This window comes from Delphinapterus leucas, chromosome 15 (genome assembly GCF_059928025.1).
Source record: "Delphinapterus leucas isolate spDelLeu-1000000601 "Yukka" chromosome 15, BTC_Dleu_Yukka2, whole genome shotgun sequence".
NCBI lineage: Eukaryota > Metazoa > Chordata > Mammalia > Artiodactyla > Monodontidae > Delphinapterus > Delphinapterus leucas.
Window position 1 is genome coordinate 73,246,590 of NC_143143.1, and position 27,856 is coordinate 73,274,445.

The 27,856-nt window shown below is 48.1% G+C and overlaps 2 protein-coding genes across 5 annotated transcripts in view; one reads left to right on the top strand and one right to left on the bottom strand.

Annotated features, from left to right (window-relative positions):
* Positions 1-732: 732 nt before the first annotated feature.
* Positions 733-22,893, bottom strand: TOMM34 (translocase of outer mitochondrial membrane 34). Of its 2 annotated transcripts, none has more exons than XM_089896950.1 (7): positions 22,624-22,893; positions 16,979-17,078; positions 15,714-15,866; positions 12,635-12,840; positions 7,521-7,668; positions 1,964-2,090; positions 733-1,720 (listed from the first exon to the last, which is right to left on the bottom strand). In XM_089896950.1, exons 1-7 carry the CDS (start codon positions 22,748-22,750, stop codon positions 1,616-1,618), a joined length of 966 nt encoding a protein of 321 aa, XP_089753076.1. In that variant the 5' UTR covers positions 22,751-22,893; the 3' UTR covers positions 733-1,615. The 2 variants fall into 2 exon arrangements, with proteins under 2 accessions (XP_089753076.1, XP_022448025.1); XM_022592317.2 differs by having other exon boundaries at positions 12,635-12,804; positions 22,624-22,890.
* A 4,580-nt stretch (positions 22,894-27,473) lies between these two features.
* STK4 (serine/threonine kinase 4) overlaps positions 27,474-27,856 on the top strand; it is an 89,971-nt gene continuing 89,588 nt past the window's right edge. For 2 of the 3 annotated variants that reach the window (XM_089896949.1, XM_089896948.1), the window contains exon 1: positions 27,474-27,596. In XM_089896949.1, the coding sequence (XP_089753075.1) occupies positions 27,562-27,596 (35 nt within the window). In that variant the 5' untranslated portion in view covers positions 27,474-27,561. The remainder of the gene's footprint in view (positions 27,597-27,856) is intronic. The other variant, XM_022592314.2, reaches the window with a different exon arrangement.

The following is a 27,856-nucleotide window of genomic DNA, read 5'->3' on the forward strand; positions in this document are numbered from 1 at the left end:
AAAGGGGGTGCAGCTGCTCGCTTTGAAATGGTCCCCAGGCCAGGCCCGTGGAGTTTCTGTGACTCTAAAATCTGCTTCAGCCTGGAGGTCTGGTTGCTCAGAGACTCGGCCCTTGGAGAGGGCGGAAGCAGCGTGCTAACAGGTGAAAGTTGCCCAGAACCGAATGGGATGGGGGAACAAAGGGACAATACGGACCCTGTCTGCCCGGCTTTCTGGAGTCAAACTTCTCCATTAAGATGAAAACAATTAAAAAAAAAAAAAAAATAGATGAAAACAATTTAAGCTAAGACACAGTCCAGGCAGGCAGGGGAGGCGCCCCCAGCCTCACCCATACCACACTTTGTGAGGCTGAATGGCACTTCCTGGCCCTGTCCTCCCAGCAGAGGCCTTCCCCACTGCTGTTCCGTCTGCTTGGATTGCTCTTCCCTCCCCTCTTCTCCTGCTGTGATCCCCACATTAGAACTTAACTCAGACTTGACTTCCTCAGGGACCGCTTTTCCTTCACGGGGTCAAACCTCCCTAGTTGAGGAACGTGTTGCGACCACTCCTTCAGAACACTTAAGCCAGTGCAGTTTCACTCTTGTGTGAGTAACTTCCTGCGTCCCATGGGACAGTCAGCCCTCCGAGAGCAGGGACCGTGTCTATTTACTCACCGCTGTTTCCCCAGCACTATACGTAGGGCCTGGCCCATGCAGACATTCCAGTAAATCTGATCAAAGAATGGATGAGTGCTCCATAAGCAGTCTTTTTTTTAATTATTGCAAAGTTCCGAAATGAACCAAAACTGAAAAAGCATAAATGAAAGTACAACAGACATTTATGTAGAAAACATTAATGCAGTAGCTTCAACACAGGGTTCAACAGAATCAGTCAGTTCAGTTCAGATTAACGTCAACATATTACAAGGAACTAAGAAGCCTCGAGGGGTCTCTGCCCGGGACGGAAAGACACTGACTTTCCAGGAGGCCTTTCTCCCTGTCTCGCCTTCCAAAGTGGCAGCCACACCGTCTGGCTCTTGAAACAGCTCAGGCGCCTCCACGCAGGGGGCGGCAGCACAGAGCCACAGACAAAGCCGGCCAAGGGCCAGGTCCTGCATCCCCACCAAAGGAGGGCTCGGCCAAAAGGCACTGGGGCTTAGAACACAGAGCGCTGTGCCAAGGACCGGGCAGGGACAGCAGCGCTGGAGACCAGCTCAACAGGCTGCTTTGGGTGTAGGCGGGTCAGGGCTTCGCGGTGCCCCCCACGCCCCAGCCCAGGTTGCTCAGGTGGACCACGGTGAGGGTGCCTGGTGACGCTGGAAGGGCAACTCGCTCTGGAGCGTGCTGGGCAGAGACAGAGCCGAGGGCTTTGCCTATGAGGACCTGTCTGTGTGACCCGCTCGCTGTCTGCAGCACAGGGAGTTCGGAACAGGGAGAGACCTTTCCAACAGAACGTCTTGTTTTTGACTACACCGAGCTTAATGTGAACAGCAAGTCCTCTTGAGGGGTGGGAGGCCACCACATCTCTGAGGGACAGAGGAGGGTGCTTTGGAGCTTGCTCTGGGGCATGCCGGGTCCCGGGAGCAGGCACGGAGGAAGGTGGTCAGGCGGAGGTGTCCTGCTGCCCCTCTGGGTTTTCAGTTTAAGCTCCGGTTAACCTCCTGCCGCAGCTTCTGTGCGGGACCGTTCCTGGGCTCAATCTGCAGGAGGTTGTTGATGTCCGCAAAGCTGGCTTTATAGTCCTGAGAGGAGAGAGAGGGTGTGGGGATGGAGCCCTGGCCCACGGAGACCAGGCGGGGGTGGGGACCGCTGCTAAGCCCGCGGAGGGTTTCTGCACCCCAGCCTGGAGGCCTGCCTGGAGCACCCGGGCCCCTGGACGAGAAGGCACGTGGCAGGTACGCCTCACCTTAGCCGTGCTCTGGAAGTGCCAGCACAGGCACAACTGGCTGGAGCCCTGTTGGTGCCTCCGGCCAGAACCTCTTTACCTTGAGTGCTTTGTAGGCTTGAGCCCGTCTGTAAAACGCCTTCACGTTCTTTCCGTCCAGCCTGAGGGCTTCTGTGCAGTCCTTCACGGCCTCCTTGTACTGCTTCAGCACCAGATGGCACAGCGCCCTGAGGGGAAAGAGCGGGCCACGCAGCGGTCTGAGGAGCGCCCTGCAGCTCCCCGAACGCACCGTGCTGGGTGCTTCCTACCTCCCTCAGTCCTCACAGCCACCCAGCCCCCTTCTGCAGAGGTGACGCGGCTCAGAGGGTTGAAGGGACGCGCCAATCTTCCACCACTACAGAGGGGCAGACCTGGGACTCAACCCGGGCTCAAACGACCCGAGATCCTGACCGTGTTCGGTGCTATTGTTCTCTCCGCCTTACACTCCCACACTGTACTCTTTCAAGCTATAAAAGGCTTCCCGAAACGCTCCCCTTGATAAAAAATTATCTACCTCAAGAAAAAAAACAAATACCAGGCTCTAAGTAAATAGCAGGCATGCTGACATGTTAGGGGTGAAATGTAAAGATGTCTACAACTTACGCATCAAAGATGATAAAGTGGATCAACAGATGGCTATAGTGACAAAGCAAATATAACTATTCTTTTTAACTGAAGCGTACTTGATTTTATAACAATGTTTATGAATTTAACTGGGAAGTATATGGGTGTTCAATACATAATTCATTCAACTTACATTTTGAAAATTTTCACATTCTGCATCAACTGGGCGGGGGGAAAGTATATATTTGTATCTCTCTCATTCAATTTTAGTCCTTTCCCCCAAAGATAATCACTAAAAACAAAACAGATATCCATTCCACCTCACTTTTTAATGGATACATAGTATTCACTTGTATGTACCATAATTTATTTTATTAATTCCTTATCAGTAGACATTTTTCACTGTTTCCAGTTTATAAATAAACAATGCTACCATGAACATCCTTGCGCATAAATCTTAGACGCCTATTAGGAGCGACTGCTGCATCAAAAGGTACATACATTTAAATTTTTGATTATTACCAAAATGCTCTCCAAAAACCAGCTGGCCCTTGAGGAACAGGGGTTTGAACCGCGCACGTCCACTTATATGCAGACTTTTTTCAGTAACAAATTCTAGAGTATTACACCATCTGCATTTGGTGGACTCCATGGATGCAGCAGAACCGCAGATACGAGAGGACGACTGTAAAGTATGCCGAGATTTTTTGACTGCAAGGAGGGTCAGTGCCCCCAACAGCCGCCTTGTTCAAGGGTCAAGTGTACTTAAGAACAGTTACTAACAGAGACTATTTTCCTGCAACTGTACCAACCCTGGGTCTCAACCTTTAACTTCTGCCAATATGGAAGAAAATAGCATCTGTTTTAATGTAGTTGCTTTAAATATAGGTAAAGCTGAGTGTCTTTACATAAGATTTTTAAATCTTATGAAATAAAATTTATCCAACTTCTTTAATGACTTCTGTGGGTCCCCCTCCACTACCACCAAATACCCTCCCCACTGCAAGATAATTAACCCACACACTGTTCTAGAACTTAATGGTTTTACTTTTTACATTTAAAACTGTGATCCACTTAGAATTTATTTTAAAATAAGGAGTGAGGGTAGGGATTCGGGTTCCTTTTGAACTCTCTCCAGCCAACCCAACACCATTTATTGGATAATTCCTCTTTTTCCCACACTTTATCATATCTAAATTCTCTTACGCTGTTATTCTTTTCCTGACAAATTATGGAATTATTACCAAGAATGTAAAAAAACTCTAGTATTTTCACTGAGATTGCATGGAACTTATAAATCAACTTAGAAAAAGCTTCTCCTTGTAACAATTTAAAAGCAGGCACAAATTTTGTGGCATTCTTCCCATTGAAGAGGTCCTATGTTCTTTCCTCTTGAATGTAGGCAGGTTCTGTGACTGTTCTGACCAACAGAGTACAGAGGAACGTATGAGTCCCAGTGGTAGACTACAGAGGTCTTGTAGCGTCAGCCTGTTCTCTGGGAACGCTTGCTCTTGGAGCCTTTAGCTGCTATGCGAGAAGCCAACTACCCTGAGGCCACCATGCTGTGAGGACACTCAAGCCAGCATATGTGACAAGGCTGCCAGGAGAGAAGAAAAAAGGCTCCAGCTTGCTCTATCAGTTCCATTCTCCAGCCATTTCAATCATCCCAGCTCTGGTGCCAGATATGCAGGAGAAGTGTTTAGATGACTCCAGTCCCAGCTACCATCTTGTTGACCCTGAATGACAGACCCGGAGTAAGAACTGCCCTTTCCGAATTCCTGGCTCACGAATCGTGAGCAAAATAGAACAGCTGTTGTCAGCCACTAAGTTTTAGAATAGTAGTCCCTGATCTAAATTTGAACATAGAAGAATTCTAAGGAAACTAAAGTGTTCTCTCAATGGACTCTGGTAATTTAAAGAATTAGCCAAATTTCTGGGAAGTAGAGGAACCACAGTATAAGCATTAGGTACTATTTAGTGACTTCCGAATATAAATGTTGCAATGAAAATAACATATGAGCTCCAAAGATTATATTCAAGATGTGAAAAATGCATAACTTTGGCCTATAAAATAAACACCCTTGGCTTTTGGTACACAGAATGATTTTGTATCCAATCAGAGGGTTTTCATTATGAAGGAGACAAGTGAGTGAAAAGGAACTCAGGCTTTGGAGTATAAACACCTGACTTAAATCACAGCTCCACCATGTATTAGTTGTTTTAACTTTATGATCATTTAATTCTAAAATTAAATGATCTGGGACCATGACCTAACCTGAAGGACTAACCTGAAGGACTGCTGTGAGTACTAAATGAGACTCTTCGGAGGTCCATTCAGGGCCTGGCAAATTGTAGGTGCCAAGTACCTGACAGTGATATCCACTCAGGTATCAACTGTACAGACAGAACCGGAGCCTAAGATGATGCACTGGTCCATACAGATGCATATGTATGAAGTGGAGCATTAAAATGTCATCCAGGATGTGGTATATTCCGCCACAATGGATAGGAAACTGATCTGTATAAAGTTTTCAGCCTTCTAAATTAAATTTATACAATCAATGTAATTACCTTCAGTCTTCTAAATTAAAGTTATACAATCAATGTAATTACAATGTAATTACAACCAAAAGCCCAACAAGATACAGTTTGGAATTTATCACAGTGAACCTAAGGTTTAGCTAGAAGATCAAAGCTGGGAAAATAGCCAAGGATACTCTGATTAAGAAGATTAAAGAAAAGACCAGCCCTACAAGATATATTGCAAAGCAATAGTAATTAACAGTGTGGCACAGACGTATTTGCATGAAAATCAGTATTTAAATAAAATCAATGTTTAAATAAAACACTGTCCTGAATGTGGTAAAAATCCAGGAAAATGGGTTAATAGAGGTCTCCAGCAACATGAGGTAATAAGCAAGGCCAGAGAGCCCACAGAAAGAGGAGTTAGAAGATGATGCTGGACTTCCCTGGTGGTGCAGTGGTTAAGAATCTGCCTGTCAACGCAGGGGATACAGGTTCGAGCCCTGGTTCAGGAAGATCCCACATGCCGCGGAGCAACTAAGCCCGTGCGCCACAACTACTGAGCCCACGTGCCACAACTACTGAGCCCACGTGCCACAACTACTGAAGCCCGTGTGCCTAGAGCCCATGCTCTGCAACAAGAGAAGCCACCGCAATGAGAAGCCTGCGCACCGCAACGAAGAGCAGCTCCCGCTCGCCGAAACTAGAGAAGGCCCGCGCGCAGCAACAAAGACCCAACACAGCCAAATATAAAAAAAAAAAAAAAAAAAAAAAAAAAGATGCTGCTGCACAAACATGAACAAAGGGGCTGCAGCCCTTTTTCCCGAGTTAGCCTGGCTGACAGGCACCTGGGTCCAATTGGCCAGTAAAACCACAGATCCAAAATGCCAAAATCCATGCTTTAAAAGTTCCCTTTTCAACTCATTTGGCAGCAAAACCTGACCTGAACTTACATGAGGCTGCTTAGTCTTTCTTTACACCATTCCACGTGATCCTGGAATTTCCGTATGTTTCACTGCAGAAACACTTAACGATTAACTTCCGCGAGATGCCCAGACCCTGCTGGAGTGTTATGTGACTCAGCATATGCACTATGATACCTTCCTAAAACCGGAAACACATTTTATCCCAGAGTTTTGGGTAAGGAACGGTGAGCCTATAGGAGACCCAAGATTTCTGAACTAAAGAGTAATGTTGGGAAGGGGAAACAGACTCACAAGATTTATTAACGACTTATAACAAATGTTTGGATCAGATCTGGTCCCTTGCTGAATGTTTCAAGCTTCTGACAGTAAAACTAACAGATCTCACTGGAGCCAGGTTCCAATTCTGTCTCCGCCATTTACCAGCTGGGTGAGCTGAGGAAAAGCCCTTCCTGCTCTGAGCCTTGGTTTTCTCAACATTAAAACAAGATGAGCATCTACTACCAATACCTTTGAGGGCTACTGCTGAGCAGGGACTCCTACACAATAAAGAGACAGTACCCTGGCTCCCAGGCTCTCACTGTTGGTGGAAAGAATCACCGACCACTGGCAGCGGCTCAGGGCGCAGGCCCTTCTATAGCGCCGCAAGTCCAACCCCTCAGGCTAGACTGGACCCTTCTCTCTTGCTCAGGCCAGGCAATAGTTAATCCATACCCTGGGTTCTGCCCTGGTGCTCGCAGACAGACAGTGCCGAAACTTCTAACCAGAGGGTCTTGGAGAAGCCCACGGGGTGAGAGTCGGGGAAGGTGCAGAGGCTTTGATACTTGTGTTGGGGGTGTGTTTGCATAGCAAGCCCATAGCTTTTACTCACATCCTATGTGTTTCTGGTTAATGAAAATTTGGGGGGTGGGGGGGGCGAACAAAGCCCAGGCTCCCCTTGGGCACCCCTCAGTTTCTGCCCTTTAAGAGAGTGAGTGCCACTGGCAACGCCTATCCCACCGTGACCAGAGTGTGAATGCACGTTTTGAACTGTAACACACAGGCATACCTCGTTTTACTGTGCTTCACAGATATTTTGCAGATATCAAAATTGAAGATTTGTGGCAACCCTGCATCGAGCAAGTCTACTGGCACCATTTTTCCAGCAGGATTTGTTCACTTTGTATCTCTGTTTCACATGTTGATAATTCTCACAATATTTCAAACTTTTTCATTATGATTATACTCGTTACAGTGATCTGTGATCAGTGATCTTTGATGTTACTACTATGACTTGCTCACATGATGACTGGCAATTTTTAGCAATAAAGTATTGTTAAATTAAGGTACGTACGTTGTTTTTTAGACATAATGCTATTGCACATTTAACGGACTACAGTATAATGTAAACGTAACTTTTAGATGCACAGGGAAACCCTAAAACTCGTGTGACTCGAGTTATTGCGATATCTGCTTTACTGTGGTGGTCTGGAACTGACCCTGCGATATCTCCGAGGTATGCCTGTACTGACTAAATGCCGGGATGCAGAGCCCATCACAGTCTAAGAGAAGACTACGGGAGAATGTTCGGTGTCCTGAAATCTCCCAGGCCAGCCGTGTGGAAGGTACCTGTTGCTGTACGTGGCGGATTCCAAGTTACTAAACCAGAGGCTCTCATTGTACTTCTCAATCGCTTGCTTATGGTTCCCCTTCTTTACAAGCTCATTGCCTTCCTCCTTCAGAACTCTGGCTCTCTCCACATCCCCAGCAGAAGGCACTAGATACAAATTCAGAAGAGGAAAAAACCATGGAGCAGGTGCCCAGCTGAGCTCCAGGAGATCTCTTGGGCAGCGTCTCTTCTAAGCCGTCTACAACGCTCTCTCCCCAGAGCGTTCCTGCACTGTGTAAAGCATCCTGCCTGAGTAATGAGACCCCCGATCAATGGCTTCTGGGATATTAAACAGTTTTTCCTTTGGAAGAGATTGGGACTCCTGATATAAACATACTTTTACACACACAATGATAAACACACAATAAAAAGTAACCCAGGTTCTGGCCTCAGCACTGCCACTCAGTAGCTGAAGTCCTGTGTGACCTACCTAATGCTTCTGGACCTCAATTTGCTCGCCAATACATTGGGGGCAACATCTACTCCACACAGGGCTACTGTTAGGATGAAATGTGAGAAAACAGGAGAAAGTGCAGAACACCCTATAAACTTAAAGTAGGAGAATGAGTGAGAAAGTATTTAAATAAACAAGCATCTGGTAAAAATGGGTGAAGATCCTGCGCTTCCAGAAAAGGGCAGAGGTATCTGCTACTCCTCAGTTGTTTTGGTCTGAGCCTGTGAGTGTTCTCCCCAACTCGACACCTGCAGCTGTGCCCCAGCCTTCGGGGTGGCGGGGTGGGGAGAGGGAGAAAGGGAGAAAGAGAGAACAAGGTGAAATGCCTGCTGCTCCACCTGGCCTTGGGGCCCTCCACTGCACCGCCCCAGTTAATTATTCCAGCCCCAGCTCCCATATAACCTGCTTTTTCAATTTTTAAAAACTATCTTTATAAAATACTCAATACTTATGACAAGGGTAAGGTTTTAGGAATAAAACTAATACCCTTGAACTCATCCCTCACCTTAAGAAACAGAACATTTACTAAGACCTTTGAAATCCTGTGAGCCTCTCCCATAATCAACCCATCCCGGGAGGAAACCATCGTCCCCAATTCTGTGCGCACCAACCCCCCCGTTTTCTTGGTTAGTTTAACTATATATACAATCGTATCTATAAAGTATTTATTGTTTACGTTGTTTTAGAACTTCACATAAAGGAATACATAATTCTATGTATTCTTTTCCCTCAGAATTATATTCCTGAGATTCATCTGTGTGGACGCATACACCTGTAACTGCTTCATTCATTCTCACTGCTGCAGTGCAACTGATTTATCCGTTCTACTGTTTATGGAGACTTGGGTTATTTTGCTTTTCGCTCTTACCAAATTTTTTTAATTAAAAAAAATATATATATACATTTATTTATTTTTGGCTGCGTTGGGTCTTCGTTGCTGCGTGGGCTTTCTCTAGTTGCGGCGAGCAGGGGCTACTCTTCGTTGCGGTGCGCGGGCTTCTCATTGCGGTGGCTTCTCTTGTTGCAGAGCACAGGCTCCAGGCACGCAGGCTTCAGTAGCTGTGGAACGCGAGCTCAGTAGTTGTGGCTCACCGGCTCTAGAGCGCAGGCTCAGTAGTTGTGAGGCACGGGCTTAGTTGCTCCGCGGCATGTGGGATCTTCCCGGACCAGGGCTCGAACCCGTGTCCCCTGCATTGGCAGGAGGATCCTTGACCACTGCGCCACCAGGGAAGTCCCTCTTACCGAATCTCTGCTCTGAACGTCCTTGTACATGTCTCCTTGTGCACATGTGCAAGAGTTTCTCTAGAAGCAGAGCCAGTGGGTTGCAATGCGCACACATCCTCAGCTTCACCTCGGCTCTGCAACGCACCCCACACTGCCCCACGCTTGTCCCCGCTAGCCACCAGCGATGCCCCACCACTTCATTCTCTCACTCCTTCCACTGCCTTTCAGGCCCAGCTCAACCTGTCACCTCCAGGAGCCTTTCCCCAGCTCTCCCAAGCACACTGATGGCAGTTCCCAATTTGAATTCCTCAAACATTAGAGACTCTAAAGCACCTGTTCTTCCTCCTGTATTTTATTATTATTTTTTAAAATTTATTGAGATACAATTTATCTACCATAAAATTCACCATTTTAAAGTGTACAAATCACTGATTTTAGTGTATTCCCAAAGTTATGTAACCATTACCACTACCTAATTCCAGAACATTTTCATCACCTCCAAAAGAAACCCCATACCCATTAGCAGTCCCTCCCATTCCCCTGCCCCCATCCTTGATAACCACCAATCTACTTTCCGTCTTTTAGGATTTGCTACTGTGGACATTTCATCTAAACGGAATCATACAATATGTGCTCTTTTGTGACTTCTTTCACTTCACATAGTGTGTTCAAGGTTCATCTGTGTTGTACCATGTATCAGAATTTCCTTCCTTTTTATGGCCAAATGGTGTTGCACTGTATGGATATACCACATTCTGTTTATCCATTCATCATCTGAGGGACATTTGGGTTGTTTCCACTTTGGGGCCGCTATGAATAATGATGCTGTGAACATTTGTGGACAAGCTTTTATGTGAACACGTGTTCGATTCTCTAGGAGTGGGACTGCCGTTGCGTAGCTCTTAAGTGTATGTTCGTTTTAATGCATCTCATGTGAAGTCCTTTACACACATAAAGCTTTCAGCCCCGGCTTGGGACTTGAGTGAGCAGATAGGAACCTATCTCACCAACAACACGTGGTGGGGTCCAAGTCAGCTGGAAAGCCCAGCCAGAGTCCCACTAGCAATTCTTTTTCCTCTCTCCCGTGCCCCGAGAGGCTCGATGGCTTCTTCAATTCAAGATGCTGTGTATTTGATAACAATTCAGAGGGCTGGGGTAGGGGAAGTGGTGGCAGGAAAGTTTCTTTTGACACTGATTGTGAGATACCTCCTGATTTTAAAAAGTTAAATTGTTTGGGGGAGGGGAGAGGGATTATTGCATTTCTAGACTTGGGGAGATTAGTCTTACATTTAAAGGTTACCCCCAGAGGCCAACCCAGCATTTTTATAGAGGAGGAAAAGGAGGGATGGCTCCACAGCTTAGACAACAGTGCAGGCCAACCCGTACTGCTGCGGCTGCAGCGAGAAGGGGTGTAGACACAGAAGTAGCAGGCAAGGCTGGGCGGTGGCCCCTCTACTGAGCATCTCTGATGTGGCCTCCGGGGGCAGCCCGTGGAGAGAAAGGTTACTCTGTGCTACATCAGACACTAAGCAATAGGGATCTGTTCCTTAATTCTCCATACCATGGTGTCACAGGAAAGGCTGAGGAGCTCCAAGGGGCAGAGCCCAGAGAACTCTGGACTCCAAGCCCAACCCTGTTCCTTCCATAATGCCACGTATTACTTCACCTCCCTGGGCCTTGGTTTCCCGATCTGTGCAGTCAGGAGAGTGATCCCTTCCCTGCCTGAGTCACTCTGTCATTATCAGGACCAAACAAAAAGAGTTAATAGGGAGGTGAGCATTCTTTAAAATGACGGACACGTGGGTGATGATGTATCACGGGCCTGGATTCATTTAAGCTCATTGATCTATTCATGCCACAGATATTAATAAGCACCTGGTTATAGTTCAACCTCAACTACCTCTTAAAGTAACTACCACTACATTTTTATTACCGACTGTACACTTTGTTTATCTAAGTCACTCTAATCTCAGAAGCAGCTCCTTAGGCTTCCCTCCTAGTACTCATGCCTCCTACTCCCTGCCCAATACTCACGCCTTCCTGAAACCTGGGTCTTTACAGTGGTCTCCTTCTCGGGACTGTTTCGACGCATTAATGTTTTGGCCTTCCTCCTGTATTTTAAATTGCTCTGTTTATGCGTCTCAGTCTCTCACTGGGCCGAGAGCTTCCCGAGGGCCTCTCTGGGCCACACTGCTCAGCACAGGGCCTGGGACACACCTGGCTGTGACTCCAACAAAAGAATGAAGTAAATGGTAGGTGCACTGAAGGCGTCGAGTTCATTAGCGCCCCACTTTCTCGTTCTAGGGAGGGAATTCTCCCCACGGCCAGACAGGTTTCCTCCTGGGAAGGGGAACGACTCCTGCCCTCCTGTACGCCCGATGCAAGGCTCCAGCCCCGCCTCCTCTGCACCTCCCATCCTCAATACCTCACTTGCTGGGCTGGGAGGACTCCCCTGGAGCATTATTAAGAGTTTCCAGTTGCCCCTGCCTGGAGAAGGGCCTCTTGGTTTTATAGAGCTGAGGTGGACAGTCTCCTGTTTGGGGCTACCTGGCTTTGATCTCCCGTCTCTTACTCATCCTCCTCCAGGGACTCATACAGTGTGTGCGTTCCTCTAGCTATGGAGGTGGAGCAGATGGCATAGAGCTGAGCTCATCACAAAATCTCAAGCCCTGGTCACAGTGACTAGTGTAGGGAGTGGCCTGTGACCACATAAGGCCAAAATGAATTAAGAAAAGAGGAGCTAGGGATTTGGGGGAAAGAAACCCTCTCTTAGGTAGCTATCAGAAAAAGAACTCTTTCTCTCCCTCTGGGTCATGAGGCATGGCACATGGATGCGAGTCAGTGAACTACTACAGCTATTGTACTACTTTGGAGGGAAGGCTGCCTGCAGACAAAGACGATACACATTAGAGAAGAGCGCAGACAGAAGTGCAGAGAAATGGAGCCAGAGTCTGATGATGTAGTGAGCTGCTGGAGCAAGCCATGCCTGAACCTGAACTCCAGGCCTTTCAGTTATATGGGCCAATAAATTCTTTATTATTTTTACCACATGAAGTTTTTCTGTTCTTTCAACCAAAAACATCCTACATGATACATCCAAATGCTGCCGGAGGAATGAGAAGGGAACTAACACCAGATACCTGTGCGCCAGGCTGGGAGCTCAACGAGCCTCACATCGCCTAATCCCTACACCTGTGGGGTAGGAGTTCTCATCGCCCACTGTAGAGCTGAGGAGACAATCTCTAGGAGGTTAAGCCCTTTTTGTTTTGTTTTTTACTTTGTTTATAGGATTTTAAAAAGAACTCATCTTACACGAGGCCAATTTTTACAGGATTACTCTAAAGAAAGTGGCCCTGGGGAGACTGGACTCTCTCTGGGCAGGAAGTCACAGCTTACCTCTGCTCTTTGTAGCTGTGGTTTCTTTGGATTTGCTTTTAGCTGTCTCTTTGCAGTATCCCGAAGGCGAACACTCCCACCTCTTCTGAGCGGAAACAGGCACCAAGGGGATAGAGGGCAGCTTCTGGCGCCACTCGGGCCCAAAGGAGTCCATAAGAGCTCTGGTCATTCTGGAAAGGCAGGCAGGATCACAGAGAGGTTTCCAGCTGGGTCAGGAAGATATTCCTCCTCTCGTAAGCCCAAAGGAGGTATACGAGAGCCAGTTATCATCTGCCCCTGGTTTGAACCATCTCTTTGTACCCTTCTGACTCGCAGCAGGAAAGGAACAGGAGCCTGCCACCATATACGTCTTCTCAGGTCGGCCACCACGACACTCCCTCCCTGCCTGGCCCTCGCTTGTCACACTATGTTAACTTCAAAGGGATGATCTGGTGCTTGCTAAGGTAATTAAACCTGACCCCCAAGGGACCATGCATGCCCCAAGAACCACATGTTTTATATTTTCTTAATGAATCTATTACAAGGCCATGCAAAAACCTGACATTTGATTAACGCTCAGAGACTTTTTAAAAAATGCAAATCTTACGTCATTCAAATTTTAAAATCTTTCAGTGGTTCCCATTTCACTAGGCTGGCAGGGCCTGAGGCCTGGTGCCCTCCCACCCCTCCGTTTTTATCGTGTGCCACACTGCCTCTTGATCCTCACGCTCAAGCCTTTGCATGTGCTCTCCCCTCCCCCCAGAAGAATCTCCTCCACTTCCCATTCCCCACTCCCACCTTCTAGGCTCAGCGACCATGCTGGTTTTGTTAACTGATCTCCAGCACCTGCCACATTACCTGGCACCCACGAGGGCCCATTAAGTAGGTGCTGAGTGAGTACATGAAGCTGACTGTAACTTCTGCTCCTACAACAATGTTCCTGTGTTACTAGAATGAAGAGCTCACAGGCTGATATCACTACATACTCAGCGGCTCTAAGCCCCCAAAGCTGTTTTTCTGATCGGCCCAGCTGCTTCAAAACTCTACCCTCCTCCACTATGCTCCCTAACCCTCCTCCTTGGACTTCCTCACACCCTAAACACAAACCTACCTGCACGGGCACACGACAATTCCTATTTCTCTCCCATCAAAACAGAAGAGCTGACAGGGCCAATCCGTCCACCTCGGCTCGGGATCCATCCTTCCCTGCCTCTCTTGGGCCGCACCGCCCTCTCCCACACCTGCATCCTATCTCTCTACCGACCCAACGCTCAGCAGCTAGCCCCCTCCTCCCGGACAGACCCCTGACACAGCAGCTACACCGCTCTGCCCCTTCCCAGCCAGGCTCCTTAAGCCCACTGCCATTTGGCTTCGGATCCCATTGAACTGCTTCCATCAGAATCACCAGTGACTTCATTCCTAAACCCTGAGTGTACGTAAGCTCATCGAAACACCTGATCCGGATGACACCTTCATCCCCTGAAACGCTCCTGCCTCCGTGATGCTAAACGCTCTAGTGTCCTCCTCCCGCTCCTGCTGCGGTTCCTCTGTACGTCCCTCAAATGCTGGATTCCTCAAACTCCATCCTCTTCCCCCCACACACTTGCTGTGATGCTCTTTTTTTTTCCCACAACCTCAAGCCGCCTCTATGCTGATGACCTTCAGATCTCTATGTTCGGCCCGTATTTTTCCTCCTTTGCTCTGAATGCATGTAAATGCCCAGCCGGCTTCTTGCTTCTCTGGTCTCCGCCCCACAGTCACCTCCAACTCAGGGTGTCAACCACCTGGACGCCTCCTCTCTTCTTCCCTTCCCCCCACCCTCCAACCTCCAACACTTGTTGAAATACCACCTGAATGTCCCCTGGATTGGTCCCACTGTTCTCTATCCACCATCTCTCCTGGATTACTGCCCGCCCCATTCCTATTCTGTTCTCCTTTATGGTCGACACAGCGGGCAGCCACTCAGCTTTTCTCTCAAATCTGCTCATGTTGCCCCCCTGCTAAAGACCCTTTCACGATGCCTCACTGTGTCTGGATTAAATCCAAGCTCCTGGACACAAGGCCCTGTGTGATCTGGCCTCACCATCCTTCCTGAACCGAGCTGCTCGCGTGCAGCACCATGAGCAGTGGACTTCTCGCAATCCCTCTAATGCCTCCTACTCACCCACCTCACACACGCTGCCCGTGCTCCTTGCTGGCCCCTGGCCCAGAGCACTATTCATCTCTCTGTCTCAGCTCACCTTCTCTGGAAAGCCCTCTCTGGACTCCCCCTGGCTGTTAGGTGCCTTCTACCACAGCACTCATCACACTGCAGGTTTGCCTATGACTGACTGCCATCCTCCTGGAGACCAGGAGCTCTATTAGGGCAGGAAGAGGTATGTCTCAGTCATCAGCCCAGGCCCTAGTGCAAAGTCTGGTACATAAGTGGCAGATTTTGTTGAATGACAGAGACTAAAAGGAAGCAGAGAGAAAACAAGTCAAGCCAGAAAGGATGCACTAAACAGATACCATGGAGTCCTGTTCAGGGTTTCTGTTAGTGTGGTGTCTGGCTTTCTAACAGACCATGCAAAGAGGGGAAACATGACCAGTTACCCAAATGAGGGCATCAGTACAGAAGACCAGAAAGACATTTCACCTGACGGGCCTTGTGAAGGGGTCACAGTACAATATACTGAATCATATCCACAAACAACAGCCCTACAGCCTGGGGTGACAGCTGCTTGTTCTGTGTCTTACTTTCCCCACTCTAGTTAGCTCTTTGGAGCAAGTGGGGTCTATCTTTTTTATATTGGTATTCCCCACTGAACCCGGCTTAAACAGAGCTCAATTAAGTACGACTGTGTGAACGCATTTGAGCATCTAGGCAAAAAAAAAACACACAAAAAACCCCAAGACCCCACAACTCAGTAATTCTGACCCCTTAAAAACCTGCTAAAATACAACAGTAGACTGTCCTTCCACACTTTCTGCACATGCTCATTAGGAGTTTCTAAGGCTAGCCCAAAGGGATCCTCCCAGAAGACGACCAAACCAATGGTTCCAAGCTAATCAGGGAGGACAGGACGTCTCAGAGAGACTGACCTCAGTGGCTCGGGCTCACCTGCTGCTGCCTTCCAAGGCTGACGTCACACTGTCATCAATCTGCAGTACGGTCAGGTAGTCCATGTAGGCCAGGGTGTACTTCTCCAGAGCCTCGTAGGCTGACGCTCGCCGCAGCAGGGGCTTCATGCCAAAGGGGACCAAGGCCAGCGCTCTAGGACAGGAGGCAGAAATGTCATCGGGCTGCCGAGTCACCAGGGCTCCCCGCCGCAGTTCCTTCCAGATAGGGCGTCTGCAGCACTCAGTACACGGCAGGTCATTTCTGACAAGACAATGCTAGACGGTGAAGTCTTAGAAGAGGGACTTTTCAACTTAGACTGAAGTGGAGTAGGGAAAGAGGGCAGAGAACCACTACTGTTGTGAAATGTGTGCGCGTGTGCATCGATTTTCATAGCTGCAATCCCCCGAAATCAAGAATAAGTGTCTTGTAGCTTTCATGCTTCTATGTTTCTATAGAGCGTGGCCAAGTGGGAATAACAAACAGGCTCTGGAGTCTGATGGAGCAGTGTCTGAATTCCACCTCTGCCACTAACCATGTGACCCCAGGCAAATCACTCTACAGCCTCAATCCTCCACAACCCAGTTCTACCCTGGGAAGGATGGCTGACTTACCCCCCAGAGTGCTTATGAGCGCTCCACGAAGGAAACCTAGCACAGGGCCTGGTAAAATCAACTGAGCACAGGCTCCACGAGCATGCTCACCCTTCTCCTCCTCTCCCACCTATCACCAGGGCATGAATCTAAGGCAATGTCACACGATATCAGATCTGAGAACACATTAAGGTACATGTGCTAGTTTAGCGATGACCATGAAGGCAATCTCAGATTGGCTTGAAGAAGAAAGTATGAAAAACTGTTTAACGTCCCCTACACCTGGTCATTGCTTACTTCTTTCGAGGCTATTAAGCTCCATCCCTCTTTCTTTCTCTCCCTCCCTCCCTCTCTCACCCACATCCACCCCAGAAAAAAACCTGAGCAAGCCAGTCACTAGTCTGCAACTCTACCTCATTCCCAGGTCCCAGATCTCACAAAGCCTTAAAGGCCTACCTCTAACTGCCCACCCTACTCCTTTCAGCAGCAGAGCTGAGGCTCCAAAGACACAAGTCAGGGGCCACAAGGACCAAAGACAGCTTCCTATTCTCAGTGACCTGCTGACACTTAGTGACAGTTCCTAATATCTGTCGCAGAGGTAACTTGGTGGGACCAGAGAAGCCCAGCCTCCCCTCCCGAGCCCCCAGCACCCCAAAGTCAGCCCTGCCCGCTCACGAAGTGCAGTCCTTGATGCAGTCTATGCAGTTCCCGTCCTTCAAGTGGCATGCTGCTCGGTTGGAGTAGAGAACGCTTTCTTTTTCTGGGTCTGAAGAACCTGCCCAAGTGGAAGCAGAAAGTGAACTATTAACAGGCTGGGAAATGGATGCCTCAGGATATCAGGAGTGGGCTTTAGTAAAGGGCAGCAGAGATGACTGTGACCCAATCAGGCTTGGTGGTCTGATGGGCTGGCAAGTCTGGCAAGGGAGTGAGGACACCCAGCTTCCTGCCATTCACAGGGAATCAAGCAGCTGCTCGTTCACTCAGCCCAGCACTGAACGTGGTACCAGGCCACAGGCCAACAGGAAATAGCTCAAAGAAATCCACGCTGTAACTGCCTGGGGTGTGTGTGTGTGTGTGTGTGTGTGTGTGTGTGTGTGTCCAGTGTGTGTGTGTGTGTGTGTGTGTGTGTGTGTGTAAACCCATGCTGTAACTACCTGGGGTGTGTGTGTGTGTGTGTAAATCCATGCTGTAACTACCTGGGGTGTGTGTGTGTGTGTGTAAATCCATGCTGTAACTACCTGGGGTGTGTGTGTGTGTGTGTAAACCCATGCTGTAACTACCTGGGGTGTGTGTGTGTGTGTGTAAATCCATGCTGTAACTACCTGGGGTGTGTGTGTGTGTGTGTGTGTGTGTGTGTAAATCCATGCTGTAACTACCTGGGGTGTGTGTGTGTGTGTGTAAATCCATGCTGTAACTACCTGGGGTGTGTGTGTGTGTGTGTAAATCCATGCTGTAACTACCTGGGGTGTGTGTGTGTGTGTGTGTAAATCCATGCTGTAACTACCTGGGGTGTGTGTGTGCGTGTGTAAATCCATGCTGTAACTACCTGGGGTGTGTGTGTGTGTGTAAATCCATGCTGTAACTACCTGGGGTGTGTGTGTGTGTGTGTGTGTGTGTGTGTAAACCCATGCTGTAACTACCTGGGGTGTGTGTGTGTGTGTGTGTGTAAACCCACGTTGTAACTACCTGGGGTGTGTGTGTGTGTGTGTGTGTAAATCCATGCTGTAACTACCTGGGGTGTGTGTGTGTGTGTGTAAATCCATGCTGTAACTACCTGGGGTGTGTGTGTGTGTGTGTAAACCCACGCTGTAACTACCTGGTGTGTGTGTGTGTGTAAATCCATGTTGTAACTACCTGGGGTGTGTGTGTGTAAATCCATGTTGTAACTACCTGGGTGTGTGTGTGTGTGTGTGTGTAAATCCATGCTGTAACTACCTGGGGTGTGTGTGTGTGTGTGTGTGTAAATCCATGTTGTAACTACCTGGGGTGTGTGTAAATCCATGTTGTAACTACCTGGTGTGTGTGTGTGTGTGTAAATCCATGTTGTAACTACCTGGGGTGTGTGCGTGTGTAAATCCATGTTGTAACTACCCGGGGTGTGTGTGTGTGTGTTAATTTTAGTACAAGAAGCGTGTAAATCCAATAAAGAAGAAAGAGAAGAAAATGCTATGATAAATGGACCGAACAAGTGTTATGGGGACACAAAAAACTAATTCTACCTTCTCAGAGAGGACTTTGCCAAGTCCTCTGGGTCTGGCAGGACTACAGAGAACTTAATCAGCGGAAGGGCTCAAGCTATGCCATGGGGAAGAAATCATTACTGCCTTTCCCTAAAGGCAGTCCTTATCCTTAGGAATCTCAGAAAGCTCAAGTCCTTTACTGTGGCCACAAGGATTTTCATTTTTAAAAATAATTTTTCAACCACTTCATACCCACTAGCATGAGCCATAATGAAAACAAATAAAAAGTGGAAACTGTCAAGTGTTGACCCAGTGATTCCGATCCCGGGCATATACCCAGAACAACAGAAAACAAGCTCTCCTTTGAAAATTGTGAAACGTACGGAAACCAGTATAACAGATAGTGGATATTCATCACTAAACTCAGCATACAATCTGTTTCCACCTTTTTGTTTTTGATACGACTAAAGCTCCACTCATCCCCACCCTTTTCCCTTTGCCCCCTTCCCAGTCCCCCAGAGGTTGGCATAATCCTGAACTTGGTATGTCACATTCTCATGTATGTCTATCTTTATTACATAGGTATTCACAGGCAAGACACAATATCACTTTCTTTTTTGTTTTTTTTTGGCCATGCCGCACGGCATATGGGATCTTAGTTCCCCGACCAGGGCTCAAACCCTCACCCAGTGCAGTGGAAGCACAGAGTCTTAACCACTGGACCGCCAGCGAAGTCCACTTCCTTTTAAAGCTTTCCCTGAGTGGCATAACCACTGGACCACCAGGGAAGTCCATGTCCTTTTAAAGCTTTTCCTAAGTGGCATCATATTGCCTCTCCTGCAGCTTGCCTTTTTCACTAAGTATCATGTTACCATATTGATGCATGATCTCTTTCATTCAATACCAAATATAATAAAATTATCTTCTTTTTTCTTATTTTTGCCAGGCCCTGAGTGAGATAGCAAAGTACAGAGATAAGCAAAATACATCCTTGCCCTTAAGAAGCAAGCAGAAGTATTCAAAACTTGCAATCCATCTCAAGTTACCAGAGCACGGTTGCTCAGAAAACAGCAGTGGTGTGGTGGAAAGGGCATCAGAACCTACAATCCAGCCTGCGATCCTGCACAAGTCATTCAATCCCCCTGATCACATGTGCTCACCTATCGGATGAAGGTATCATTTCACAGACTTGCTGGAAGGGTTTGTTATATTAGGTTGCTCCCTGCTCTCCTTTCAAGATCAGGGAAACTGATCAGAGAAATCAAGGGACTTGCCCATAAATTACCTAGAAAATCAGTAGCAGGATCAGAACCAAATTCTGGTCCCCTGCTGAATCCAGACATCAGGCCACCTCTTCTTGGGGCCCAGAATAAATCCATACAAAAAGACAAGTTTTTCCAGGCCAGCTGGGGTAGGATGAAAGAAGAAGGCAGAAATATCAATACCTCACATTCCTCAACAACTTTATTAAGTTGAGATGAAGAGCTGGGCCTACAGAGAAGTGTTCTAGAAAAAAAGACGGGGCAGTGGGGCAAAAGAATGGCTTGAAACTGCAAAAATTCAAACAATAAAGACTGGAACTTAGAGAGGATTTGGAAAAAAGTCTAGCAAAATGATTAAAAACTTGGACTTGGGAATAGGAGAGACCCACATTCAAATTCTGCCTCTGACATGTCTTCACTGTGTCAGCCCAGAAGAGGCAATTTAACTCTTCTGGATCCCTCATCTATAAAGCGTCTTACCCATAAGTTAGTATGAAGATAAAAAGGGGTAATGTCAGGCTTCCCTGGTGGGGCAGTGGTTGAGAGTCCGCCTGCCGATGCAGGGGACGCGGGTTCGTGCCCCGGTCTGGGAGGATCCCACGTGCCGCGGAGCACCTGGGCCCATGAGCCATGGCCGCTGAGCCTGCGCGTCCGGAGCCTGTGGTCCGCAACGGGAGAGGCCACAACGGTGAGAGGCCCGCGTACCGCAAAAAAAAAAAAAAAAGGGGGGTAATGTCCATAATGTCTAGCAAGTACTCAACAAATGCTAGCCAAGGAAATGAGAAAGAGGAGGATGGCAAAGGGAAAGAGGTACCAACGAGGGGCTGAAAGGGGTTCCAATGAGGCTCTGGGATAAGACATTCTGGAGAGGCTTTGGGCAAAAGGCCGTTGTTGGCTGAAATGAGCCGGAGGCTGGGAGAACTGGTAACAAAAGGTTACTCCTCTGTTGAAAATTCTCCAGTAGCTTCCCATCAGGGAATAAAACCCAAACTCCTTACCATGAACTGCTATGTAAAATGCCTACACAATAAGGCTCTTTCTCTGTAACTGACCAAGTCTTACTACTTCCTCCACTGGCTCCCTGTGCTTTGGCTCCTGGAACACACCCGCTGATTCTGTCTGGGGCCTTTGAAATTACGGTTCCTTCAACCTGGAATGCTCGGCACCCAAGACTTTGTGCAGTTGGCTTCTTCTCACCATTCAGATATCACCCCAAATGTCACTTCTGCAAAGAAGTTGTCTTCGACCTCCCATTCTTCATAAAGGAGCTCCCCAGTCAAACCTATCACAGCATCACATCTGTCTTCTTCAATAGCCCTGATCATTATTGCACAGTTGTTGTTTGCTATTTACCAGCTTAAGATCACACCTGTGGCTTCCTCACCAACAAGGATGTATGACCCTTGAGAGCAAGGACCTCCTCCATCTTATTATACACTCATTACATACAGGTGCTGAACAAATGTTAATTTAAGTAAAGACTGACCCGTTGAGGAGAATGAGAGTTGCCTCAGGGATTAGAATGAGGCCTAAATATCAGAATGGGGTCCAATAGGACAATTAAAAAGCAGGCAGCTCACACACCTATCAGGATGGCCACTATCGAAAGAACAGAAAATAAAATGTGTTGGTAAGGATGCTGAGAACTTGGAATCATTGTGCCCTGCTGGTGGGAATGTAAAATGGTACAGCTATTATGGAAAACAGTATGGAGGTTCCCTGCCCCCTCAGATTAAAAATACAATTACTATCTGATCCAGCAATCCCACTTCTGGGTATGTATGCAAAAGAATTCAAAGCAGGGCCTCGGAGATATCTGCACATTCATGTTCATCATAGCCAAGAGGTGGAAGCAATTCAAACGTCCATTAACAGGTGAATGGATAAAGACAATGTGGTATATCCACACAATGGAATATTATGCAGCCTTAAAAAAGAACGAAAGCCTGTCACATGCTACAACATAGATTATAATGTCATAGAGATTATTCAGTCACAAAAGACAAATACTGCATTATTCCACTCGTTTGAAGTACCTAAAGTAGTCAAAATCATTGACATGGAAAGCAGAAAGGTGGATACCAAGGGCTGAGGGGAGAGGGGGAATTAGTGTTTAGTGGGTACAGAGTTTCAGTGTTGCAAGATGAAAAAGTTCCAGAGATTTGTTGCACAACAACGTGAATATACTTAACTCTACTGAACTCTACACTTACAAATGGTTAAGATGGTAAATTTAATTTTTTAACCACTGTAAAAAATGATAAAACATCTATTAATATGAAAATATGTTCCTGTTATGTCATTAAGTAAAAAAGAACCAGGAGGTCTTCCCTGGTGGGGCAGTGGTTAAGAATCCGCCTGCCAATGCAAGGAACACGGGTTCGAGCCCTGGACCGGGAAGATCCCACATGCCACAGAGCTACTAAGCTTGTGTGCCATAACTACTGAGCCTGCAAGCCACAACTATTGAAGCCCGCGCTCCGCGACAAGAGAAGCCACCGCAATGAGAAGCCCGGGCACCACAACCAAGAGTAGCCCCCGCTCGCTGCAACTAGAGAAAAGACGGCACGCGGCAACACAGCCAAAACTAAATAAATAAATTTAAAAAAAATCCACACAAAGAACCAGTAATAAAACCATGTTACAATAATAATAATAATAAAAGTGGAAAGAAAGGCTAAGGAAGCTTCTCGTAGGATGCCCAAGCTGGGGGAAGGGGGAGGAATGGGCGGGTGGTGGGAGGGCCTGGTTGGCCAGTCGGCCTCGGGGCAAGGAAGCCCTAGGCCGACAGGGCCAGAGCGACGTCTGGGTAGCTGGGGTCGGGGGAGACAAGAGGGAGAAGGAAGCCTGGCGGCGAAATGGGGGGCCGGGGTCGCACCTTGCGCCTGCAGCATCCGTAGCGCGCGGCTGTAGAGTGTGGCGGCCTCGGCGAACTGGCCATTGCGGAAGCTCAGGTTGCCGGCGGCGCGGAGCTCCTCCACAGAGTCTGGAAGTTTGGGGGCCATCCTGGCGCCGGACCGGTAAACTGGGGGGTGGCCCCGGTTCCCGGCGCCGAGGCGTGCCCAACCGCGTCTGGGCGGAAGCACCGGCTGCGAGTATTTGGGTGCAACGGCTACCCTGGCGGGAAGAGGGCGGGACGGAGCGGGGCACGGGCGGGGCCTGCGCGGGGCCTGCGCGAACCCGAGGCTCCTAGTGCCCCTCCCTCTGCGCATGCTCAGTTCTGACCTAGCGCGGAGCTGCATTGGGGTCCCCGGAGATGCGCTGGACGTTTTGGCTTGCTAGAACCCTAAGGATGAAACCGTGAACAGGTCCCTACTTGCCTGGTGTTTACATTCTAGGGGGGCCTGACTTGTTACCTCACGAGCAAATGAAGGCGATAATCTCATAATGTGTTTAGTGCTATAAGGAAAGCAAAACAGTAATACCATAGAAGGTGACCACGTGGAGACTTTTTAAGTAAGGGGGGTGGGGAAGGCGTCTCCGAGAGACTAATAATTTGAGCCGAGACCTGAGACTATTTAGGAAATGCTGTTTCAGACAAAGGGTTAGCAAGTGCAAAGGCACTTAGGCTGGAAACTGGCACCTAGTTATCTATAGATACTGATTTTATAAATGAATGCAATGATAGATTGATGTAAATCTTTCGCTGAGGGAAACTAGCTTATCTTCAGACTCATTTGACTACACTCTATGCCCCACTTACAGCTCCAATTTTTTTTAAGCTGCTTGTTGCTACCTGTGCATATTAAGCTGTTTCTTTTGCTTCTTAACCTTTGCTTATGCTCTCCTCTTCCTGGAATTCTTTTCCAAACACTTTTTTCTCTTCCATAATCCTGACTCAACCACTAATCAACTCAGACATCATCTCCTCCATAATCTCCCTCCTCTGCTCGTATTGCTCCCGGATTTTATTCCTAATTTAGCTCTGATTCTGTGATTGTCAGTGTCGATGAAAATTAATCTATAGTCAATCTGTGAAAGAAGCGGAAAATTTTATTTGAGCCAAGTTTGAGGATTGTAACCTGGGAACAGCACCTCAGCTCTGAGAACTGTCCCCCCATTAGAAGTCAAGGCACAGTTGTATAAGTTTTTTGAGACAAGTGTCATTGTGACCCCCTACAAGATCAAGAAGGAATGTTATCTTTTAAGAAGTTGTCTTTATGCTAGGAGAATGTTGCTGTTTATGGTTGAGCAGGTATTTCTGCTGATGGGGAGGTTTGGTTGACGCATAATGCAGATACACAATGCTCAGTAGGGGGGAGAGAGGAGGCCAAAGGGCAGAGAAAAATTTTTATGTTCAAATTTTTGTCTTGCCATAAAATATGAATTTTATTTCACATCAGTTTGCAGTTTTTCTCAGACTGTGAGGTCTTTAAAGGCAGGAAGTAGGTCTTCTTTATTTTTCTCTCCCCAGACCTAATAGGATCTGGCACCCAACATGCACTTATAAAGGTTTGTTGACAAAAACCTGGTCTCTAGCATCAGGTATTTAGTTATACAATTGACCCCTGAACAAGGAAGGAGTTAGGGACAACCAACTCCTGCACAATTGAAAATCCGTGTGTAACTTCACTTGGCCCTCCTTGTCCAAGGTTCTGCAGCCTTGGATTCAACCAACCTTGTGTTGTGTAATACTGGAGTATGTATATATATATATATTTGGCTGCATTGGGTCTCCATTGCTGCACACAGGCTTTCTCTAGTTGTGGCGAGTGGGGGCTGCTCTTCGTTGTGGTGCGCGGGCTTCTCTTTGTGGTGGCTTCTCTTGTTGTGGAGCATGGGCTCTAGGTGCGTGGGCTTCAGTAGTTGTGGCTCACAGGCTTCAGTAGTTGTGGCTCGCGGGCTCTAGAGCACAGGCTCAGTAGTTGTGGTGCACGGGCTTAGTTGCTCCGTGGCATGTGGGATCTTCCCAGACCAGGGCTTGAACCCATGTCCCCTGCGTTGGGAGGTGGATTCTTAACCACTGCGCCACCAAGGAAGCCCTGTGGTACATATATATTTTAAAAAATCCACATGGACCCATGCAGCTCAAACCCATGTTATTCAGGGTCAACTGTAATTATTTGTGTAAACTCATAACCCAACCAGACCTTAAACATTCTGAGGGTAGGGTGGCTGTTCCATCCGAATCCCCTTCCAGTCTGAATTTTGCCTGAGATTCTCCTGGCCCAGAAAATGGATCAAGATTTCTGTAAACCAATCACAATAATCTCATTCTTTTGCCAGTGATTGGGCAAGGGGTAAGCATGTGACCCTGATCTAGCCGAGGAGATAGGAGGATGTGTGCTGGGTGCTTATGGGAAATTTTTCCTTCCCTGATAAGATAGAGACACAGGACGTCAAAACAGCCTTTTTTGCTCTTTTTCTGTTGGGTTAAGGACATGGTACCTGGAGGTGTGGCAGCCATTTTGCAATTGTGAGTCAATAAGCCCAAGTATGAAAAGCCAACATGCTGAATCAGGCCAGAGAGGAAAGATGAAATCGATGTGCTTGTGCCCCTGAATCAGCCCTAGAACTGCTGACTTCTGGACTTCTTAGTTATAAACAAGATATGCTGTAAGGTCAGGCCACAAGATGGCTGTTCTCTTGCTCTCTGTACATCCCCTGGCGGACCAGGGCCTGCTGCACCTATATCCTACTCACATGACTCACAAGTTCCTCCGTACTTGTCCTAGGCCCCAGCTAATCACGGCTTATCAAAGGGGTGGTGAGGGGCATGCCCCTCTGCTGGTTTCCCCAGTAACTAATGAGCCCACCTGACATCAATTCCCCTATAACTGGTAATTCCCCCCCCCACCCCCCAGCAAAGACTGCCACTGTGTCCTGCCTGCCGTGAACTGCACACGGGTGGGGTGTCACTCCAGGACCTTGCTTCAGGCATGTAAGCTCCCCCATCCATCAAACCATTGATGTCTGTGTTGCTGATCCCAGGTTCTTTCTTCGGTCTTGAAGCTGGGCAAGCACAGGCCTTGTAGGCCTGTGGGGTGCAGCCCAACAAATGCCACTGTGCCTTAAACCACCATTTAGATGGTTCTTTCTTTTTCAGTTGCTTGAGGCTGAATGTATTCTAAGCGGTATACCAGACAGTACACCTGGGGCAAGTTGTATTTTCCCCAAATGGCTGAAACAGTATTTCCAGTTCTCCATGCTCCTCCAAAACCTTGCCACTCCCCTATCAAGAGATGGGATCATATGTCCACTCTCCTTGAAACTGGGTGGGTCTTTGGGGGCCCCTTCAACAGGGGAAATGACATTATGTACCTTCCAAAGCTATGCCATTGAAAGGCATTACAGCTTCCTCCTGGCTCTTTCCACAAATATACTTTAGAAGCCAGCCTTTATTCTGTGAGGAGGCTCAAGAAAAATGGAGTTGGACCCCCCATCCCTGATCACCAAGTCGGCTTCCAGCCAACACTAACACCAATTTGTCAGCCATGTGAGTGAGCCATTTTGGACAGGGATTCTTCCAAATTCTGACTGCCGCTGACTGACACAATGGAGCAGAGGAATTATGGGTATAATTCTTACTTCATAGGGTTTTTTGAGGCTTAAGTGGTAGCTTAGAATTGTGCCTGGCACATAGTAGATTCTCAGTAAATGTTTTCCTCCTGTCAGGAGAATGGCTCCATTACTCCGCTTTTAACATATGGGGTCCCCTACCTGGGTGACCCTGAAAGGTGGTTGATCAGGTGTTAGGTTTTGTAGATGGCCTATCTTTGAGAAAAGCAGGACAATTAAAACCAGTGAGAGGCTGCTCTGGGTAACTTTCTCTGTGAGTAAGTTAGGTGGAATCTTCCACTTTTCTTAAACACTTGCTGATGGTGGTGGCAACTGAGGATTTATGAACTTCCACAGCTGTAACTGGATCTCTGAGTGGAGAGGAAGCTCTGTCTCTCATGCCCAACCAGAGGGTCCAAGTGGTTGTCCAGTTTGGTGGTGCAGGCTCTGGAATCAGATCCATCTGGATTTAAATCCCCAAACCTATACTTTTAGCTATGGGAGCTTCACCTCTCTGGCCTTACGAGAATAATATTACCTAACTTACAGTGTTTGAGAATATTAAATGAGTTAATAGTAGTAGAGTACCGCAAACGTGATAAGCAGTGTCAAATAATTAATAGATAAGATTGGAGATAACGTTACAGGCTTGATATAAGGATTAAATGAGATAATATATGAAAGCAAGTACATGGTAAGAGCTTAATAAACATTAGCTATTTTTATGTCCTCAAACTGACTGAAAGGTAAGGCTCTTAAAAGGATGCGGCAATTTGCAGGCTGATGCTATGTGACATCCAATGAGAGGTCATGCACGTTCCAGCCTCCACCTGGAACAAGAATTCAACCAGAAAGGAACGGTAGGAAACCACAAATACCTCCCGCGTAGAATTTGGCTTGTTAAGAATCCACAGTTCTTATCAAGCCGGTGCTTCGCAAGAAGCCTCAGTATCTCCGTCTGAGAAATGAGGGGCCGGGTCCGAGGCACAGATGGGTTCTTGGTTTCGACACCGAGTGTCTTGGGCGAACAATGTCGCAAGAGAGAAGGACGCCGTCCCGAGCTTGATTGAAGAGGCCTCCCCCGGGAGGAAGCTCCAGTGCTCCGCAGTTCCGGGTCCGCGCCTCGGCGCTCCACGTGACTCGGGTCCACACCACGTGGTCCAGGCCCGGACCTCGCGGCCCCGCCCCGCTCCCGCCCCGCGCGCCGCTTCCGGTAGGGGCGGAAAGCGGAAGTGTGGGAGGGTCTGCGGGGCGGGATCCAGGAGGTCCCGGGGGAGGATGGATCAGTGAGCGGGTCTGGGCGGCTGCCGGCAGCGCCATGGAGACGGTGCAGCTCAGGAACCCGCCGCGCCGGTGAGGGGCTGCTGGCCAAGAGGAAGGGGGTGGGGGGAGAGGGAAAGGCGGGAACTGGCGGAGGGGAGACACTGGCGTGCGAGACCCCGGAGGGGACGGACCTGCGGGGTGGTCCGGCTGATGGGGCACCTGCTGAATCAGGGACCTCTGGCTGGTGGGGGTCCGGCCGAGGGGGATAAACGTGGGGCTGGTTAGAGAGATCGCTTGCTGAGGGGGACATACTGGCGGAAGTGGGGGACAGGTGGGGGGAGCAGCTGCTG